The sequence below is a fragment of the Aspergillus saccharolyticus genome, assembly GCF_003184585.1.
Source record: "Aspergillus saccharolyticus JOP 1030-1 unplaced genomic scaffold BP01scaffold_6, whole genome shotgun sequence".
Lineage (NCBI taxonomy): Eukaryota > Fungi > Ascomycota > Eurotiomycetes > Eurotiales > Aspergillaceae > Aspergillus > Aspergillus saccharolyticus.
In genome coordinates this window covers 588,708-603,962 of record NW_020290616.1, presented here as the reverse complement: position 1 = coordinate 603,962, position 15,255 = coordinate 588,708, and the positions used below count along the sequence as shown (strand labels likewise).

Here is a 15,255-nt window from a genome sequence, read left to right as displayed (position 1 = left end):
GACATGCTTGTGTTAATGTGAAAAGCATTTTCTACTATGGTCACTAGATGCTCGCAGTTCTTCATTTGTCTGTCATATCTAAGCGGCATTATATTCAAACCAGTGCGAAAGTACTGAAGTTTCTAGACCCGAATAAACGCAAGAGCAAACCGTAGAACACCATCACTTCTTACTCCACAGAACACGACAAAGTGTTTTCATACCGTCCACATTCACCGGTAACTTCACTTCTAAAAGAAAAAAGGGTCAATATAATAACGAATCCCATATCTACGAGACACCATAAAGACCTCAAAACACCACGAGACTCCAGGCGAAGAAAAAAACAGAAGAGAAAGGGTGAAGGGAATAGGGGGAGGAAGTGGGGTATCAAACCTCGCTGACGTCGCGAGCTAGAAGGAAGGTCTTGTATATATCACGGATCCATGTATCTCATGGCCGGGTCACAGGGCCACGGACCACGGAATTGGATTTCTTTCTGTCGGCTTACCAGTTCCACGTGCGTGACGATGCAGTGAAAACTGGTGGCTTCCATTGCAGGCGAGCCGGGTCAATTTTACGAGCCCCCTTGAGTTTCTCTTTCTCGAGACGCTTTTTGTGCTCCTCGACGACTTGGTCTGTTAGGACTATGACCCAATTTCCTTTCTGTGAATCAACCGATCGTGTTAGTATGTGGGTTAGTTTTCATAGAGGGAACTCGTTGGCTCGGGAGAGGGTTGAAATGAGGAAGAAAGGGGAGTAAAGCGTACATGATATCTGAGCATGTTGAACACAACTAATGTTTCATGGACATCTTTCTCAGTCATAGAGGTCTGCAGCGAAAGGTCATGTTCACTGATGTTTTCCCGGCCAGACTCCATGAGAATTTCCACGAGCGTTTCTCGCCAGTACTGTCGGTATCCCAGCAGACCCAGATCACTGAGCGGCTTCTCGGGAGAGCCAAGTTTGCCTTCACGCTTGCTCAGTTCGTAGCTGAAAGAGATCAGGAGACGGCCGTAGCCACGCCGTTGATATTGAGGAAGGGTCAGAATACAGGCCAGGTTATAGCCCTCTGCTGAATCTTTCTCCTTAGAGAAATAGCCAACTAGGTGGCAACCGGTTTCGTCACGGCTGCACATGCAGTAAAACAGGAAGGGGTCGACATCGTAGTACAGGGTCTTGTGGTCCAAGAAAAGCTTGCTTAGAAGACAGAGGTTACGGCACCACGTCCGTTGACGCCGGCCATCAACCTCGAAGAAGGAGATGTAGTCGTCCCGATAGATCTCATTTCCGGGAGGGTGCACCAGAGTGCATTTGGAGCGGTGACGCTCGAAAGATCTCTTGTTGTCGAAATAACCCAGGCAGAATTCATCAATGTACACAATGTCCGCATCAGAGAAAGAGGCCGGGTAAGGCGAGAAATACCACGGCTCCACATCGTACTTGCCCATTTGTAGTCGTGTCAAGTTCCGCACACGGTGAATCTCCGTAGGGTTCTGCGTCATACTGCCGCTGGTGCGTAGCCTCTCAATCTCCTCCTCGCGGGACATGAGGCCCAGAGCCTTCTCCTCTTCCTTGACATCTTTGGAGAAACCGACATCGATCATGTCCACATCGTCAGAATCAGGTTTGGGTGTCCCGTCAGCAGAGACGGCTTCAGAGCCACCGAAAGAGAGGTTCACAGGTGTCTCATCGCCGCGGTTCTCTTTCCCGCCCGCCTTGGAGGGACGTTGGGCTTTGCCTACGTTGGCGTTCTTCCCCGTGAGCAAGTCAGGCGTTGCTGATACATCGCGACTCTCGGCTCTGACGCGTTTCTGTGCGTTCTTGCTTGGAGCCTTGTTACTAGGACCGGCTTTCTTCTTCTCTGGTTTTTCTGGCTGAGGCCATTCAACCTCATGCGACAGGTCGATACGTGACGAGGCGATCCATTCTAAGAAAGTGTCAATAGATGCAGGCCTCAATCAAGACGTCGTAAGTCTTACCATCAAGACGCTTGTTGAAATCAACATAATGGACACTACGCAGCTGCCATCAGCACGAGAATCAGGGAACAAGTACAGGGGATGGTAGGAGGATCGAGCGTACTAGAATGAGGGCCCATCTTTACGCTGCTTTATGGACAGAATTTCCGCTTTTCGTAACTCGCCATCCTAAATCATGTACAAGTCAGCTTTGCATTGCCAGTCGAGGTGGTAGTATAGAGCACATCCTCGCATCACGTGATCATACGGCGGCGAGAAAAGTGCCGCGCAGGGGACTTGCGACAGTACTGACTTTCTGTACCATGGCCTTCACACCGATCCTAGTACCTCAGTCAGTTCAGCCGACCGGTGAAAGTAGGATTGAAGAGTTTAAATTTATTTTCCAGATAGTTTTGGCATCACTTACCGGATAGTACTGAGGGTGGCGAACCCCTTCTCAACAGGGTCGGGAGTGCCGTTGGCCTCGTCCCTGCCGCCCATGGTGAATGATGGACAACCTTTACTGAAAGAGAGGACGATTACTCGGATGCAACAGAGTCAAGGGGACAAGTTTCGCGATGAAAACGCGCTGGAGTTCGATAGAAGAGGATGGAGGAGTCACCGTTACGAGACGACGGAAGAGACCGCCTTTGAACTTTTGCCATCCGCTTTTGGTTCATCCCCAGCCAGGACTGCCTGCTACGGTAGCTTGCCACAGTATGGTTCACCATCATCTCACCTGTACGAGCATACATCACATCTAGAACAAACACAACACTGACGACGAGAAGGCAGCTGTGCTAAGCATACTTACGTGCTATAAATCCAGTTTTGTAACCAATTGTATGACGAAAGTGCCGTCACATCGCTCTGCGCATATCTAAGGAACCGAGCAAACAATACTATACAAATCGTGCATGCGGGCCATGATTCAATTCGAATAACCAGGTCAAAGGTCAAACTAGGTATCTTATCCTGAGCCTTCAGTGCCAGCCATTCACCATGCCCCCCGTGCCCGACACAAGCTCATCCAGCTCGTCCTTCCTGCTCTTATACAGATCCTGCGCCTCACGCTCTCTCCTCATGACGAAGGCAACATCGTCTCGAAGCTTCTCGAGTCTGCGCGAAAGCGCCGATTCCTCTGAGATCTGTAGGGTACGGAAAGCATCCAGCTCATCCTTCGATCTTTGGAGCGCATCGCTGGCTTCGACGATCTTCGTGCGGAGCGTTTTTGCCCGATTCTGATAGCCACCATAATGTAGCGCAAGCTTCTTCTCTAGCTTGTTTCCTTGCTCCGCTGTAGCGAGCAATGAGGCTTGCTCGTTATCGAAAGCGGCGATCATCCGCTGCTCTTGTTTAAAGACGTCTTCCTCCTCGTCGGCGTAGTTTGAAAGACCCGGTAGAACAGTAGAATGCTTATTCGACCACTGCTCATCAAAAATCTCTTGCCATTCCTGGAGCTTCCCAGATGCCGAAACTTCCGCAGCTACAGCTGCGCGGGCCTGTTCAATCAGGCTGTCGTCAAGTCGCGCCAGTTTTCGCGCCTTGCCCTCAACTTTGGCACCAGGCACGGGGAATTTGCGGGCATCGTGCGCAATCAAGAAAGCAGCTTCTTTCGCAATCAGCGCAGTAATTGGATCTGTGATGTGCGAAACCCGGTCCAGCATCGCATCAATGTCAAGAACACTTGGTCGAGGTAGGGCGCGCTGGTATACTTGTGTTTGGCGCTTCAGTTCAGCCTGTGCGGCACGTTCTCGAGCCTCTTGTTCTCTCCTATCACGTTCAGCAGCATCTTCTTCCGTAAGTTCTGCATCTACAGCGGGCTCGGCGGATTCCGAGGGAAGTTCTTCCAGCTCCCACTCCGTTTCTTTGGGCTTGGGAAGCGCGGCCAGCTTGTTGCGAATGCTCTGGCGTGTATTTTGCTCATACATCTTGATGTCACGGGGAGTAGTCCCGATCAGCTGCCCGGCCTCCGCCTGATTCAGCGCAAAATGATCTCGGGGTGTCCGTAGCGGAGTAGCACCAGGTCCGATACCTCCGCGCATAGGTGTAGCACCAACGCCGTTGGCTTGTCGGAACGGAGTGGCCATAGGGTTGGGGGTCACAATTTCCTGGCGACGAGGAGCGATTCCATCGAAACCAGTAGTGGCCGCTCCTTCATGTAGGGGAGTGTTCTCGCCACCCAACAGAGAAGATTGAGTTTCAGTGAGTGCCTTGATATTTCGGATTTCGTTCGCAATGTGATCCTCCTGTGGGGGTGCTCTGGGTGTCCTAATAGGAGTGCCACCGACAATAGAGGTGTAATTGCCGAGTAAGCCTCGAGCTCCCTCTTCATCGCCTGCCATCTTACTGGCTCTATCACCCGCCATACCCATCTTGATGATGTCCTCCATTTCACCTTCGCTAACCTGGGGGCTCGGAAGCACCAGCGCCCTCCGCTTGCTGCTCTGCTCTGCCTCTCTGATCTTCTGCATCTGGCCTGCGCGAGCTGCAGCTGCGAACGCAGCGGAGTTGCCATTCTTGTCATTCTTTCGTTTCTTGCGTTCCGCGTCTTCGTCCTGGTCACCCTTCCGTTTGTTGGCTAGCTGTTGTTTGCGAGGATCGAACATCTCCCGCTGCCTCTCGTTCCGGGATTGTTCATCTGTGGTATCATAAAAGCCGGGCGCTGCAGGCTTCTCAAAAGGGATGTCGGCGTTGTAGTCCATTTCGCCCTTCTTCCGGGTAACGACCTTGATATTAATGCCAGCATTTTTGAGTTCACGTCGTTTCTGAAGGACCGCCAATCGTCGCGACTCTTCCAACTGCCGTTCTCGAGCCTTCCGCTTGGCTTTCTTTCCCTGTGTATTTGCCAGACGAGCACGCGCCTCACTCAACATCTCCTTCTCATCTTCGTCAAGATCAATCGTGTCGGGACGAGCGGGCTTTGATTCCGGATCGGGGTCCAATTCGCCGGGACTACACAAGGTTAACAGTGCACTGTATAGTTGAATTCTGGGAACGGTCGCAGTCATACCGTAGCCGGCGTACATCATCTGCACTGGGAGCAGCTGCCTCTGCGCCGGACGGACCTCCGAGGCCCAGCTCATCGTTTTCCCGAGCTTCCGCCTCATCCAGCAGCTTCTGGTAGCGCTCCAAGCACTGAGTTGCCGTGCGCCCGACGATGGGGGCAATCGTACGCCATTGTGTGGGCATCAACTTCGCCAGATGTAACAGCTTCTCATCCTCCTCTCGAGACCATTCGACCTTACGGATACCGGGATCCAGCCATTCCACCCATCGCGCTTTGCATTGCTTGGGTGTTTTCCTTGCCAGGAGAGAGGATACGCGGGCCCATTGGTTCATACCATACTTGGACACCTTAGGACATTAAATAAATTAGTATCGTCCGGAGCTCCAAGAAACCACTTCTTCCCATAAAAGTCTCCGAGTACTTACCGCCGCACGAAGCACCTCATCCTCAATGTTGGTCCTGAGTGATTTGTTAGCTGAGAGTCTGGAAATCCGGGATGAAGTTGCGACGGCTCTTACCAAACACCTCCTTTGACGACAGGCATGGTTGTTTGAGAGTCTGCGGCCGCTCACAAGAGCGAGCCAACCAAAATATGTTTAGCGATAACCTGATAGTGACCTCAGATATATTGCGCAGAGTGAAGAATAGGTGGAACCTCAATGTCCACGGTGAGTAGTGTCGACGGAGAACCGACGCGGTGCAGAGCAAGATCAGGTCCTGAAGCCGGCGGCGTTCGTCACTTGCCCGCGATAGCCGCGCAGAGCCTTAGCGCGCGACAACTCTACTCGGCCGTCCCCGCGCTATATTATGTAAGCGGGTCCAGATTTTTGGTCCGAAAATCAAAATTTAGGATGCCGCTGGAGAGACAAAAAAAAAAAAGATAAGGTCTAGCAATAATACCCACTGTCGCAGATTTCACAGGATGTCTGCTTCCACTGAGGCCCCCAGGCAATTCAGCCAACCATCCCGTAAGGGTAAGAAAGCCTGGCGCAAAAATGTTGACATTACGGAGGTGCAAGAAGGCCTCCGCCTCTTGAAAGATGAGGAGATCAAAGGGTACGGAAGTCTTATCTTGTTCAACTTGCTTGGTTTCCATGCGGTTCTAACGTGCCATTCACATACAGAGGTGTTATTGCTGAGAAGCCTTCCGACGAGCTGTTCGTCATCGATACCACCGGTTCAGCAGAAGTCCGCCAGGCAATTCAGAAGAAGCGCAAGCTTCTGAAGTCGGAGGAAATTATCGCGCAGCGCTCTGCGATCCCTGCCGTGGATACACGCACGCGGGCGAACTCGAAGGTGACGGACGGGGTTCTCGAACCGAAGAACAAGAGGCAAAAGAGCGACTGGGTTACTCGGAAGGATTGGTTGCGCTTGAAGCAGGTAGCCAAGGAGGGCAAGCCCGTCAACAAGACTGAAAGCGAGCTGTACGACCCTTGGGCTGACGCAGAGGACACAACCCGCTACGATGACCCTAAATTCGATTTCCTGGAGAAGCCGAAGCAGAAAGTCGAGCCCGTGACCCTGAAGCACGCTCCTATCTCCCTCGCTGCAAACGGCAAACCCATCCCTGCAGTTCGCGCTCCGACCGCTGGTACGAGTTACAATCCTACCTTTGAAGACTGGGACAAGCTCCTACAAGAGCAAGGTCAGAAGGCAGTTGACGCCGAGAAAAAGCGCTTGGAGGAAGAGCGCAAAGAACAAGAGAGACAACGGTTGATCGCCGAGGCTAAAGATGATGACGGTATGGTGAAATCAGATGATGAGAGTGCTTGGGAAGGGTTCGAGAGTGAATACGAGAAGCCCGAATGGCTGAACAAGAAGCGCCCGCAACGGAAGACGAAGACAGAGAGGAACAGGATCAAGAGACGTAAGGAGGCTGAGCGGCAAGCGAAGTGGGAGGCTCAAATGAAGAAGAAACAAGAGCAGTATGCGCGGGCCAATCTCGGCCCTGAAGATGTTGAAGCACAGGAGCTTGAGCTTGCCGAGCAATCAGAAAGCTCTACCGATGAAGGTGATGATACTGCTCTGCGCCGCAGACCTCTTGGAAAGCTACAGTATGTGATACGGTCTCCCTACTGTCAATGCCTCTTGTGTACTGACCCTACAATAGTGCCCCTGAGAAGCCGTTGGAGGTTGTACTACCGGATGAGCTCCAAGATTCGTTGCGTCTGCTCAAGCCTGAGGGCAACTTGCTTGATGACAGATTCCGGACCCTGGTCGTTCAGGGAAAGTTGGAGGCTCGCAAACCGGTGACACAGGTCAAGAAGCCCAAGAGGAAGATTACGGAGAAATGGTCTCACAAGGACTTCAAGGTCCCCGGCTTGTAAATAGATTCCTTGATTCCCTACTGGCGTTTTCATGCGGTGGATATTGAAAAGCAAATTTCACATAATACGGGTCAAAGGCTGAAAATGAAAAGGTCTCGTAGGGCGTTGTCAACCTCGGTAATCCGTGGAGAATCTGTAAGCTGTTCAAGTACTCCGTAGATGCCTTCGTAGAGGTATTGCTGCTCAATTCAGTCTACTGATAGTTAACTGATACCTACAGTTATGGGCGGCCGAGTTTTGATAAGCCTACCAAGTGGATCCTGTTCCGAGATTTTAGCGCGGGAGGGAAGGCCCATTCAGGAAAGTTGCCGGGCCGGCCTCAGCAACAACTGAATCTTTTTTTACTCCGGTTCCCAAGTCAACTTTCCTATTCAATTCCACGATGCAGCAGTGATTGTGTCTGATTCTGGAATGGACTTGAAAAATCTATCCAGTAATTGGAAGAAACTCCAGGGGGCGCTAAAGCAAGAGAAAGCCCCCGCCACTAAGCGCAAGATCTCAGACCGCGAAACGCAGAATGCTACAGTGAAGAAACGCCGGACCGACGCAGCCGATACGAAACCCAAGTTTGAACGCAAGAAGGCCACACTCAGGAAGAAGAGCAGCATGTTTAAAAGCGCCGAGGACGGAGGTCAGGAGGTTATCGCAGCAGATGCTTCTAAACCGAGATCGCGGAGGAATTCCGCCGCAGCGGCCGTGGAATCGAAAACTTCCAAAGTCAACGAGGGCCGTTCACCAACGTACGTATACTTTTCGCCATCTTATTGGTGTCTCGGGCTTGTTACTAACTCTATGCTAGTGCGGAGCTGGGAAAATATGTTGCGATGGATTGCGAAATGGTGGGCGTCGGCCCCAATCCCGATAACGACTCTGCCCTTGCGCGCGTCAGTATTGTCAACTTCAACGGCGAACAGCTTTACGATTCGTATGTCAGACCGATGGAAATGGTCACGGACTGGCGAACGCACGTCAGTGGTATACTTCCGAAGCACATGGTCAATGCGCGGTCACTCGAGCAAGTCCAAAAAGAGGTCACGGAAATTCTCAGTGGACGTATACTTGTAGGACACGCAGTGAGCAACGACTTGGATGCTCTTCTTCTGAGCCACCCCAAGCGCGACATCAGGGACACCAGCAAGCACCCTCCCTACCGAAAGATAGCTGGCGGGGGCTCTCCTCGCTTGAAGATGCTGGCTTCGGAGTTTCTGGGCTTGAAAATTCAAGACGGAGCCCACTCTAGTGTGGAAGATGCCAAGGCTACAATGCTCCTCTACCGACGGGACAAGGACACTTTTGAACGCGAACACCTGAAGAAATGGCCGGTGCGCGTGGTAGTCGAGAAGGAGCAGGGTGACGATCAGAAGAAGAAAAAGAAGAAGAAGAAGAAGACCCGTAAGAGGTGATCGAGTTGTCTTGATGAGTCGGCACGATCTGTCTTTAATATACCCCAGCTTATGAAGTTCCAAGCCTCCTCTACATCTGAGGCTTTTTTGAGTATATAGAGCATACAAATCAAAGAGATATCAAACATCAGGATACTCATTTTCCTCAAAATTGGTGATTGGAAAGAGTAAATGTCCATTTCGACTGAGAAACAAAAGTATTCGAGTGCACCGCGGACAGCGGCAAGGCCCTCTCCCGCTCCCGCTCCGTTCGCCCACTTTACGCGGGCAACGCGTCGCGTTCTCCAAGGTCGAGCATCACTTCCAGGCATTGCCGTCTCAATTGAAGCCGCCCTACCACCCAACTTGCATCCTGTTGCTTCACCTGTCGTAATCTAGTCACGTAGCTTACAATCAGACGTGGCTCTCTTTTCTCAATCCAAACATGTTCGCCATCCAAGCAGCGCCAAAGTCTTCTACAGCTGAACCTCAACCGTCAGAGGACCGATTTACACCCAACATCCTTCCCTGCAAGATCCACTATGATGGACCTGTCAAGACGTTAGATCGCTACTGGACTCCGGAAGCTGACGAGAAAGGTAGGCCTGTGAGGCACTTCATTTTCGCCGCGGCTTGTTCATTAATCAAAACTCCCGACAGACAAGGACGTCCAGATCGCCTATTTCCGCGGCCGTAGGCTCAAGGGTCGCCAAGTCAAGATCCCAGAAGGCTACGAAGGTGAGGAAGGTCCAATTTCCTTGATAGGAACCCCTTCGCCTAATTCCCTGCTCACGATATCCTAGGTATTATCGCAACAAGCACCGACCGCGTATTGCCCCCCACCCGAAGGGATCTTGACGCCGATGTCGAGGAAGTCCAGCCGGAGGAGCCGGTGAAGGTTCTTGAGAAGCAGGGGACTTTCAACGAATACGTGGTCTGGCAACATGAGTTGGTCCCCGCGGCGGATGATGCCTTCGTGAAAGGAGTAGAGGAGTGGATCGCATTGGCCGAAGCGGTATGCGGATGACAACCTAGGCTTGCTCTACTCATTCTCATCTCTTCCTTAGATGCACGGTCAGCCCAAGAGCGAAACGAAGCCGTCGTCTTGAGCGACGCATCCATATCGAATAACTTCCATCAACCGCATGCGGCTCACATGAGACTGGAGATACTGCCTCTCATAGACACGTGCCAGCATCCTTGCAAGTGGCTGTTTTTGCCATTGGACATTTATGATCCGGGGGATGATCGCAAAAGCATATCGAGCCCTATATGTGACGAGATTCGGCCCCTCTTCTGCAGACGCGCAGATGAAAGCACTGGCAGGCGTTATTCCACAACACTCGGCTGGCATCGACACGGGACCAACCTTTGGATCAGCAGTCTCAAGCTATGGGGGCTATCTAAAATCGCGGGATTGTGTTAAATATATCTGATGGTTGGAGTGACGGAGTTTACTGCACGGATTGACAGAATCTTAGCGTGAGCTTCTCATGTCTGGCTTCAATCCCCTGCCGCAAGAATATTAACGACTATATATGTAGTGTCATTGCACTAAGCTGGAGCTACAGATCGCAATTACACCCGTTAAAGATCAAAGCTCTCTGTTGTAACTCTGTACTCCTTACCCTGTAGAAGTAGTCACTTTGATACCCAATTCCCAGGCAATCGATAAGGCTCACCGCCCGCCTGATTCTGCCTCAAGCCAGAATATCTGGGGAAAACAACCCCACCTTTCCTCCTCACACATCAACACCTCGATTCAGTCCAATTTACAAGCCTACCTTGCAATGGCCGCTGAGACCGACCGTCCTGCCCCGGAGGCTTTAATTTCGGCATTTGAGCCCGATCGATTGCTCAAACAAGGTACGAAGCCACGCGGCGGCCCCCGTCTCTCAGCTTCAGAGCCCACCCCTCTCTCTCTCTCTAGCCCTCAAGTTATCATCAGATAACAAATTCGAAGATATTATAAACAACGCTCTTAACTAATTACCACCAGCTGAACAGATCAAAGCGGCCGCCGCATAGCTATCCTTGGAACTATCCACGGCAAACAAGGCATCCTGACCGCCGAGCGCGCCGCCTTCGCAACCGAGAGCCCTGAAGTTCTCAAGGCCTTCCACGCGGCGATCACGCAGGTGACGAACCTAGGCGACAATGACATCTATCGATGGTACCTAGCATCATCCGGTGGCACCAATAATGTCACCGCAGCCGCCGCAGCCCAGCAACCCCCGGACCTTAAACTGAACCTCATCTGGCCCTGCACGGAATCGCACATCAAGAAGTACTCGGAGCAGGTGGTCCGCATGGTGACCGAGACGCCGGAGATCTACCACGACCACGTGCGCCCGTACATGAGCGCCAAGCGCGAAGAGGGCAGGCTGAATTGGGTGTTTAATATCCTCGAGGGCCGGACTGAGCAGGAGGACGTGATTCTGCGAGATGAGGGTCACCGCGGCGGGGCGGGGGTTGCGGGTGAGTATCATTACGATGATGCTTTCCTGATGCTCCCAGACTTGAACTGGGACCGGAAGACGATGGGATCGCTACACTTGCTGGCTTTGGTGCAGCGGAGGGACATTTGGAGCTTGCGCGATCTCAAGAAGAAACACGTCCCGTGGCTGAAGTATCTGCGGCAGCGGCTGCTTGAGGGGACTGTCAAGATGTATCCGGAGCTGGAGAAGGATCAGTTGAAGCTTTATGTGCACTGTAAGAGGCTAAATCTTTTTTCTTTCTTTTTTTTTGGTTGGGGGGGGGCTACGTTCTCGGTGGCAATGATGTTGCTAACACTGATACGCTCTGTCTCACGCCTTCAGATCAGCCAACGTACTATCACTTTCATATCCACGTCGTCAACGTCATGCTGGAGGCTGGCGCTACGCAGGCGACCGGGAAGGCCTTTGGATTGGAGAATATCATCTCTCAGCTTGAGACCATCTCTGGTGACGAGGAAGCGGGCATGGCGGATGTCAGTCTAACCTATTTCTTGGGAGAAGCCAGCGAGCTGTGGACGAACGTATACGGGCCGCTAAAGAGAGGGGAGAAGCCGCAGGCCGGATGAGATGACGATCGTAAGAGATTGCATTAGATATGTTATGAGCTACATAGAAATGACATGATGACAGGGCTTATGCCGCTTTATTGAATGCTCTTCTTGAGTGATTGTTTGTATTGCACGATGACGTTTTTTGCCCGAGCCCCCAAGACTTTTTCCCAAACCCCGCAACACCGCAAATCAACCCCTCACCAAAATCCAACCCCAGATTCTCTCCCGCACACGACGACCTTTGTTCTTGCAGGCACAGTCCAAAGCATCCATCGTCATAAGTTAAGAACAAGCAAACCCAGATCAATCATCGCCACAGCTTCCAGAACCCAACCAAGATGGCTGAAGACAACCCCGACGTGGCATCCACCAACAAGGCCTTCGTGCCCCTCGGTATGTTTACTGTCACACAGGCATTCAACAACCAGCGAGACATAAATTCAAGTAGCACTTCCCTAAGCTAACCGCAAGAAACAAATACACAGAGAACAACCCAGAGGTGATGTCCCACCTCATCCACCAACTCGGCCTGCCCCCGTCCCTAGCCTTCACGGACGTCTACTCGATCGACGAGCCGGACCTCCTCGCCTTCGTCCCGCGGCCCTCGCACGCGCTCCTCCTCGTTTTCCCCGTCTCCTCCACCTACGAAACCTCCCGCATCACCGAAGACCAGTCCCTGCCCGTGTACACGGGCTCCGGCCCCACCGAGCCAGTGATGTGGTTCAAGCAGACCATCCGCAACGCCTGTGGTCTCATCGGTCTGCTCCACGCCGTCGCTAACGGTGAGCCCCGCCGGCAGGTCCTACCGGGCTCCGACCTGGACCACCTGCTCCGCGAGGCCGAGACGCTGGACCCCGTCGCTCGGGCGGATCTGCTGTACGAAAGCAAGGCGCTCGAGAGTGCGCACGCGGATGCGGCCAGGTTAGGAGACACACAGGCTCCGCAGGCGGAGGACAATGTGGATCTGCACTTTGTGGCGTTCGTCAAGGGCGCGGACGGGCGGTTGTGGGAGCTGGATGGACGGCGCAAGGGTCCGTTAGACAGGGGTTTGCTGGGGCCGGAGGAGGATGCCCTGAGTGAGAAGGCATTAGAGCTGGGTGTACGGCGGTTCCTGAGTGTCGAGGCGCAGGGCGGGAATCCGGATTTGAGGTTTAGTTTGGTGAGTTTGGGGCCGAGTTTCGATTAAGATGATTGAGTTCTGGTGAGGGGTTGACGTCGGGCTTTTTCGTTTTTGTCTGGTGGTTTCTTGTTTCTCTTTCTCATCACCCTACATATCTCTGGAAAGAGAAAAAGCAAAGACGAAAAGCGTTTATGTATAGCCAGTAAGTGCTGTATCATCTCTCGATCCACCATTCCTCCGAATTGAACTTCAGCGCTTCATCGCCCACTGCCCACCAACCTGCAGTCAGGTTGCGTGCAAACACCTCCAGAGCAGTATACCGCATACCAGCCTCATCAGGCGGACCGCCGAGAAGAAACACCTGCTCAAAGACCTCGCGCAGGTTAGGCTTGCGTGAATGAATATCTGGAACCGCCGCAATGACTCTTCTAGTAATGACATTGTTGTCTGGAGCGGCTGCGATGATATGAGAATTGGATGGACCGTCATCTCGAGAAGCACAATCTACCCTTCTTCCTATAACTAGAATCTCATACGGTTTTCGCCACAGCGCCTCAACGGGCGTGATGGGCTCACCCTCTGTCGTCGTTTTCACCCAAATCCACTCTTCGCAAACCGTAAGCCCGGCGCCCTGCATTGCTTCGTAGGCTGTCTTGCGAGCTTTTCCCGAGTTGGTGATCCAGATCGCTGCAATGGCACCCACCCGCCCGCTGTCCTCTTGCTGGCCAGCCTCCTCGTCCCGTGTCAAACGACGGGAAGGGTCTGGAACCAGGTGGACAGACAGAATTTGGCGGATGCACCGGGTGAGCCGTTCCCAGTCAAGGTGAGTCTGTGTTTGGTAGTGACCACTCCGACGGACGGAGCGGTTAGCCCAGGGCGGATCGAGAAGAATGAGGTTGAATTTCTGGTGGTGAGGTAGACCTGGGATGGGGGAATCGGTATGTGCCCCGGGGTCTGCGACGGGAATCCTGCCTTGGATAAAACTTGATAAGGGTGGGACGTAGAAGGATCGAAGAGCAGAGTGTGACAGGTGGTCTTGTCTACTATGAAAACACCCTGGACTCTCCATCTCCATCTGTACCATCATACAGGGTGCCTGCACCACGGCTGGTTCCCGCGAAGTGTTCCGGACCACGAGGCTGAAAAGTTCAGACATTGAGCTGAAGCTGTTCGTGCCAGGAGACAAGATCAACGGTGGGCTTTGGCTGGAGATACATGTCTCATTGAGTGTAGCAGGATCGGCTGTATCAGAATCCATTTGCTTGGAGGCAGCCTTTATAAGCGGGAAACTATCGCTGCGTGTAGATCCAGTTGCTTTCCTCCTGTCAGGGCGAAGAGCTTCATTACCATGGCGAGGTACCCATTGTGGAGTAGAATGATTCACTTCAACACGCGGTAGACACCACGCAAACCCAGGCTTGAGCGCATTGCGAATCTGGAGTAATCCTTCGGTGACCAGCGGTTCGAGAATTTCGGAATGAAAAAGCCTCTCCGAAACTGGAATTCTCTCGAGAACTCTTGTCCGGGCTGCGTCGGTCTTGGGTTCTGTGTGCGCTGGATACGGCTCTCTTAGAGGTGGTGTTGACAGAACTACTCGATTCCTGCCATTGCCCTCCAAATCAGACAGCGATCCTGCGGGGGACAAGAGCTCTAATTGATGTAGGGAAAGCAATTGTGCACGTGCAATCGATGTAGGAATATCAATAAGAAAGGTGGTTGCCTGGGGATCCTGATAGAGAATGGATGATGGTGCTATCATAATGGTAGTTTAATAAATAGAGGGATGGTTGAATCAAGTGGCGGGAATTTTCCCTTTCTGATTGAGAGCCTGTTCTCCCTCTCAACCCGGGGGCGGCATCCAGCTTATGATTATGACACTACTGATCTAGTAATATATACTACACATCAGTTTCCATGTCCTCGTCCATGGCTAACTCTTGCACGCTCGTTCCTTTACGAATGTTCCTGTGGGATTCTGGTGTTTGTCATTTCTCCCGACAGCGTGGCGTCAATCGTCGAATTCCCCAAGGTTCGCCTTGATTGAAAGAGTATCCAGTCTCAACTAATCAGGTACTCAAACCAATGCAGCAAATAAGAGCATAAAAGAAGCTTCAATAAGATATCAGAAGACGCTATCTGCTTCGATAACCCAACGTAATTTGAGTAGACAAAATGGAACCAAACCTCCAAAGCGGTTGGGAAATCACGTAGATGCTTATGAACATAGGCGACACCATGATGCTTTGGATAAACAATAAACAATAACACTTTTCTTTTCTCATATCAGTGCTTCCTCCATTTCCAAGACGATCCAGCGTCGGTCTAGGTGTGACAAAGGTCATTTCATGCATATAGCCATACTACTCTGTATCCCGGAAACTGCAAATAAATAAATAAAAAAAAAAAAAAAAAAAAAAAGAAATCATG

At 52.0% G+C, this 15,255-nt stretch overlaps 8 protein-coding genes across 8 annotated transcripts; 4 read left to right on the top strand and 4 right to left on the bottom strand.

Moving 5' to 3' along the window:
* Positions 1 to 49: 49 nt before the first annotated feature.
* BP01DRAFT_354322 (NuA4 histone acetyltransferase complex catalytic subunit ESA1) lies at positions 50 to 2,546 on the bottom strand. Its single transcript, XM_025574397.1, has 6 exons — positions 2,368 to 2,546; positions 2,254 to 2,281; positions 2,065 to 2,129; positions 1,962 to 1,996; positions 750 to 1,909; positions 50 to 645 (listed from the first exon to the last, which is right to left on the bottom strand). The coding sequence occupies exons 1-6, from the start codon at positions 2,439 to 2,441 to the stop codon at positions 487 to 489; spliced, it is 1,521 nt and encodes a 506-aa protein (XP_025433769.1). The 5' UTR covers positions 2,442 to 2,546; the 3' UTR covers positions 50 to 486.
* Positions 2,547 to 2,731: 185 nt separating this feature from the next.
* cef1 (putative cell division control protein (Cdc5)) lies at positions 2,732 to 5,634 on the bottom strand. Its single transcript, XM_025573190.1, has 4 exons — positions 5,469 to 5,634; positions 5,376 to 5,409; positions 4,954 to 5,297; positions 2,732 to 4,895 (listed from the first exon to the last, which is right to left on the bottom strand). The coding sequence occupies exons 1-4, from the start codon at positions 5,492 to 5,494 to the stop codon at positions 2,924 to 2,926; spliced, it is 2,376 nt and encodes a 791-aa protein (XP_025433768.1). The 5' UTR covers positions 5,495 to 5,634; the 3' UTR covers positions 2,732 to 2,923.
* Positions 5,635 to 5,808: 174 nt separating this feature from the next.
* Positions 5,809 to 8,777, top strand: BP01DRAFT_421505 (Nop53-domain-containing protein). Its single transcript, XM_025579518.1, has 5 exons — positions 5,809 to 6,006; positions 6,075 to 7,004; positions 7,061 to 7,273; positions 7,712 to 8,017; positions 8,077 to 8,777. Exons 1-5 carry the CDS (start codon positions 5,873 to 5,875, stop codon positions 8,678 to 8,680), a joined length of 2,187 nt encoding a protein of 728 aa, XP_025433767.1. The 5' UTR covers positions 5,809 to 5,872; the 3' UTR covers positions 8,681 to 8,777.
* Positions 8,778 to 9,104: 327 nt separating this feature from the next.
* Positions 9,105 to 9,686, top strand: BP01DRAFT_290988 (ribonuclease H2 subunit C; the record flags this gene model as incomplete). Its single annotated transcript, XM_025571630.1, has 3 exons — positions 9,105 to 9,258; positions 9,320 to 9,397; positions 9,463 to 9,686. 3 exons carry the CDS (start codon positions 9,105 to 9,107, stop codon positions 9,684 to 9,686), a joined length of 456 nt encoding a protein of 151 aa, XP_025433766.1.
* A 728-nt stretch (positions 9,687 to 10,414) lies between these two features.
* BP01DRAFT_313906 (putative mRNA decapping hydrolase) lies at positions 10,415 to 11,762 on the top strand. The gene is made up of 3 exons (XM_025572521.1): positions 10,415 to 10,525; positions 10,667 to 11,371; positions 11,479 to 11,762. The coding sequence occupies exons 1-3, from the start codon at positions 10,450 to 10,452 to the stop codon at positions 11,721 to 11,723; spliced, it is 1,026 nt and encodes a 341-aa protein (XP_025433765.1). The 5' UTR covers positions 10,415 to 10,449; the 3' UTR covers positions 11,724 to 11,762.
* A 130-nt stretch (positions 11,763 to 11,892) lies between these two features.
* Positions 11,893 to 13,246, top strand: BP01DRAFT_389692 (ubiquitin carboxyl-terminal hydrolase). The gene is made up of 2 exons (XM_025577935.1): positions 11,893 to 12,101; positions 12,194 to 13,246. The coding sequence occupies exons 1-2, from the start codon at positions 12,047 to 12,049 to the stop codon at positions 12,892 to 12,894; spliced, it is 756 nt and encodes a 251-aa protein (XP_025433764.1). The 5' UTR covers positions 11,893 to 12,046; the 3' UTR covers positions 12,895 to 13,246.
* BP01DRAFT_335327 (MT-A70 family) lies at positions 13,043 to 14,600 on the bottom strand (the record flags this gene model as incomplete). The annotated part of the gene is made up of 2 exons (XM_025573189.1): positions 13,330 to 14,600; positions 13,043 to 13,284 (listed from the first exon to the last, which is right to left on the bottom strand). The coding sequence occupies exons 1-2, from the start codon at positions 14,585 to 14,587 to the stop codon at positions 13,043 to 13,045; spliced, it is 1,500 nt and encodes a 499-aa protein (XP_025433763.1). The 5' UTR covers positions 14,588 to 14,600.
* A 234-nt stretch (positions 14,601 to 14,834) lies between these two features.
* On the bottom strand, positions 14,835 to 15,250 carry BP01DRAFT_354315 (uncharacterized protein). The gene has a single exon (XM_025574396.1). The coding sequence runs from the start codon at positions 15,168 to 15,170 to the stop codon at positions 14,961 to 14,963; it is 210 nt and encodes a 69-aa protein (XP_025433762.1). The 5' UTR covers positions 15,171 to 15,250; the 3' UTR covers positions 14,835 to 14,960.
* Between the last annotated feature and the right edge of the window lie 5 nt (positions 15,251 to 15,255).